The following is a 3,790-nucleotide window of genomic DNA, read 5'->3' on the forward strand; positions in this document are numbered from 1 at the left end:
TCGATTATTTCCCAACTTGCAACTAGAGAATAGGGATCTTGAATAAGTCTCTACCACTGCTTTGCAAGTAAAGCAATGTTGAATTTTTCCATGTCTCGAAACTCAAGTCCACCATCTACTTTCAATAACACATATTCGACCATTTACACCAATGTTTAATCTACCTTTAAAGAGTAAGGTTCATTTGGCAAAATTAACAAATATTAAGGGCTAAAAAGTTATTTTACCTTTTATTATAATAGCCACAGGCCGACACAACACGATAATTTTAATGGTAATTAAACAGATTTTTTTTAATAAAAACAAATTAGTACATAACTTTTTGAACATTTTAATTCCATTCTTACAATATGACCCTCATTATATATTAGTTATCATACTTTTTAATGTTCTGATTGCATCCCTAAATTATAGCCCTCATTTTAAATTGGTACCTAAACTTTTGAATGTTTCAATTTTATCACAAACTATCAGTATACACTATCACATTCCATGTTTATAAGACCGTTAAACCAAGCTATAGTATTATATGTTTGACAATAAAATAAAATTTAAGTTAAATTATGGTTGAAACTAATTATATATTTAGATGAATCTGAGGATGAAATTGAAAGGCTCAAAAGTTTGAGTATCAATTTAGAATGAGAGTCATAGTTTAGAAATAAAATTGAAAGTTTCAAAAGTACAATGATTAATATAAAATGAAGGTTATAATTTAGGAATAAAATTAAAATATTCAATAATTTGAAGATCAATTTAAAATTAAAGTCATAATTCAAGGACATATGAAGTAATTAACTCTACATGTTATAAGGCACATATATTTCAACATTGGTGTGAATATATTTCGAAGAAAAAGGATTTTTTAAATTTTAATGATTTTTAATAAAGTAATGGTAAATTATCATATCACATCTTTAATAGTAAAATGAAATAGTTTTCTCCATACATGACATAAGTTCTAATAACTACTACATCTTCAAGGTGCATGCGTCTCGTCGATAGCTAAAAACGATTTTGAATATATATTGTCAATAATTTGTGATAAATTTAAAAATTTCATGTTTAATATACCCTTCTTTTATAAAGAAAATGGGTATATAAATTTTTTTTGTCCCTTAATACACTAAATTTTTTTCTGAAATAATGATGATGCACTTATAGTCTTAAGAAATTTAATACATACGTCCCTACTTGTAATTATCTTATATTGTAAAAAATCAACTTTTTCGTCTAATAAGAATTAGAATCTAACCACAGCAGGCGTGACTCAATTGGCAAATCAAGCGCTCTTGGGATTATGAGCTGTTCTCATGTCCTAGGTTTGAACCGCGCTAGCTGGGAATCCTAGAAAAAAAGCGGGAGGACAGAGTGGTGGGTTCTTTGAGCCCTTCCAGAGGTTGCCTTGTAGGGTCGGGTTCTTTAGCCTAGCCTTGGGAGGTCCTACGTTATAAAAAAAAAGGAATTAGAATCTAATTAAAGTATAGAGATTGAGGGGTAAAAATATTGAAAAACAAAATTAAAATAAAAAATAAATATTTTCTTTTACGAATTTTAAATCTAATCTTAATCTTATCTAGAGGGGAGAGGAATATTAACTTCAAATGAATGAATAGGAATGAATGTTAAAATGGAATTTATTATCATGTTTAATAATACTTAAATACTATAACACGCTATGTAATTTTACTTTAAAATGAGCACATTAATTTCTTTTAATAGTATTGTCAAGAAGGTGCTAGTTTGGTTAGTCATTTCATTTACGTAAATAGAATCATAGAGTGATGAGAAACATCACCATCATACTAGCCCCAAACACTACGATTTTATTTAAGAAAACCCATCAAATCAAGCATTAAAATAAAATTGCAATCACATTATAAACCACACGAAATAACGAACACACTGAAGAGAGAAAAGTGTATCCGGTGACTTGTGACCGTCTATTTCGAAGAGCACCACCCCCAAAATCAAAGACAATGACACCCCACTTGCTTTAGATTACAGACCCACCATCTCCTCTAATTAAACACCTGCACAAATACCATACAATACGACCTAATTTCACCATATAATCTCTAATTATATTCTTAATCTATAATTAATTATGCAACCATACATCAAATCTTCTACCATCCTTCATAGTTTGTACAGTTTTAAATAATTTAATTGTATACTATAGTATATTCTTGGATAAATTACATATTTAATCATTTATCTATTCTAATGATTCTGTTTTTATTATGCAATTAGTTTTTTTAAAATTATATTCAATTTTACATTTTGATTCTATTTTAATCATCCGTGTTAAAAAACAAACAAAACTGTTGAGACTGATTTTTTTTTTAATTATGATATGATATTATCTTACGATAACACATCGCTAACATCATTGATTTTTTAATTACGGATTACCAAAACATAATTGGATGGCTAAATATATAATTTAGCCTATATTCTGTTACCTTTTTCTGATGATGCCGCCATTGCTATCACCACTCGACATAGCCTGAAAAGTAGACGAATGAACTCCAGCCGCTGCTTCCTCCGTCGACGGCGTTGAGAGTTTCAGCGTTAGAGCTGGTAAAGGGTCATCTTGGGTTTTGCGGTATAAATTAAGATCAACCGGTTTCAGCGTTTGACTCACTGGCAGCGGTGGCAACGAAACATTTTCTTGGCCGATTACTTCATCATCTTCCGATATGGCCGCGTTCATGAACTGCAAATTCCAGCACCAAAAAAGAATGTAAGTAGAGATAGTAATAATTATATCAAAGAGAGAAAAAATTGTATAATTATACGTACTGAATGAGTTGTTATATCAAAGAAACTGGATCTACGACGTCTCCGATTCTGATTATTTTGCCGGAGGAAATACTTCTGAGCATGACTAGCCACCTGTGTAGGCGTACGTGTCTTCACGAAGTGTCGCGAAATCCCTCTCCAATCTCCTTTACCTACTTTCTTCAACCCCACTAAGAACAATCTATGCTCCTCCTCCGTCCATGGAACACCAATATATATATAATTAAAATTTAACAGTGAAAAACAAAATCAGTCAAAAGATTTGTCTTGTAATAAAACTATACCTCTCTTGCGTTGGCGGCTTCTTCCAGATGCGTGAACTACGTCGTCGGAAGCATAACCGGCAGCATCGACGGCGTTGGAATAATCCGGGGGCTGCTGCTCCTCGTCGTCAAACTGGCGAAGATTGTTCATACTGACAGTTTTTCTGAACGACCTTTCTGTCAGTCGAATACCGAATAACATGATGCTGTTTCCGCCGCCGGCGACCTTTCCGCAAGTTCCCGAGTTGTGGCCGTCGTTTCCACTCTGAGAACAGCTACGAGACATCCTTCTTTTTTCTATTATATCTTTATCTGATTGAACCCTTTATTTCTGTTTCAAGTGAAATGGGAACAAGAAAATAAATATAAGCAAAACGAGAGTGTTTTCAGTACTCATTAAAGGCAATAAGGGAAGAAGTAAATGGCATATAATCCCTAAATATTTTTAAAAATGTGGTATTTGAAGGTCTAACTTTGTTTTCGATCCTCTTATTATGTTAGAATTTGATATTTAACTCCTTAATTTAATATGATAATAAAATATTATAATTTTAAAATATCATCAATACATCGAAATAAATAATACTAATAACTATTGTCACTAAAAGGACAAGCATAATTTTTTATTACCTTTTGGTCTAAAAATCAATGTCACAAGATAATTTAATCAATTATATTCAAAGAATAATAAATTTATATAAGATACATTTTAAAATTATATG

At 31.2% G+C, this 3,790-nt stretch overlaps 1 protein-coding gene across 2 annotated transcripts; it reads right to left on the reverse strand.

Moving 5' to 3' along the window:
• Positions 1 to 1,184: 1,184 nt before the first annotated feature.
• LOC120215086 (transcription factor KUA1-like) lies at positions 1,185 to 3,419 on the reverse strand. Of its 2 annotated transcripts, none has more exons than XM_039212865.1 (4): positions 3,090 to 3,418; positions 2,806 to 3,014; positions 2,466 to 2,719; positions 1,185 to 1,443 (listed from the first exon to the last, which is right to left on the reverse strand). In XM_039212865.1, the coding sequence occupies exons 1-4, from the start codon at positions 3,352 to 3,354 to the stop codon at positions 1,428 to 1,430; spliced, it is 744 nt and encodes a 247-aa protein (XP_039068796.1). In that variant the 5' UTR covers positions 3,355 to 3,418; the 3' UTR covers positions 1,185 to 1,427. The 2 variants fall into 2 exon arrangements, with proteins under 2 accessions (XP_039068796.1, XP_039068795.1); XM_039212864.1 differs by lacking the exon at positions 1,185 to 1,443 and adding an exon at positions 1,866 to 2,033 and having other exon boundaries at positions 3,090 to 3,419.
• Between the last annotated feature and the right edge of the window lie 371 nt (positions 3,420 to 3,790).

The sequence above is a fragment of the Hibiscus syriacus genome, unplaced genomic scaffold (genome assembly GCF_006381635.1).
Source record: "Hibiscus syriacus cultivar Baekdansim isolate YM2019G1 unplaced genomic scaffold, ASM638163v2 tig00110114_pilon, whole genome shotgun sequence".
NCBI classification, from domain to species: domain Eukaryota; kingdom Viridiplantae; phylum Streptophyta; class Magnoliopsida; order Malvales; family Malvaceae; genus Hibiscus; species Hibiscus syriacus.

Coding starts and splice junctions, on each gene's coding strand:
- LOC120215086 (XM_039212864.1), bottom strand. CDS start 3,354: ATGTCTCGTAGCTGTTCTCAGAGTGGAAACGACGGCCACAACTCGGGA. Junction 2,720..2,805: donor TTGATATAACAACTCATTCA/GTACGTATAATT, acceptor TGGAATTTGCAG/TTCATGAACGCGGCCATATC. Junction 2,034..2,465: donor GGCGGCATCATCAGAAAAAG/GTAACAGAATAT, acceptor GTATTTGTGCAG/GTGTTTAATTAGAGGAGATG.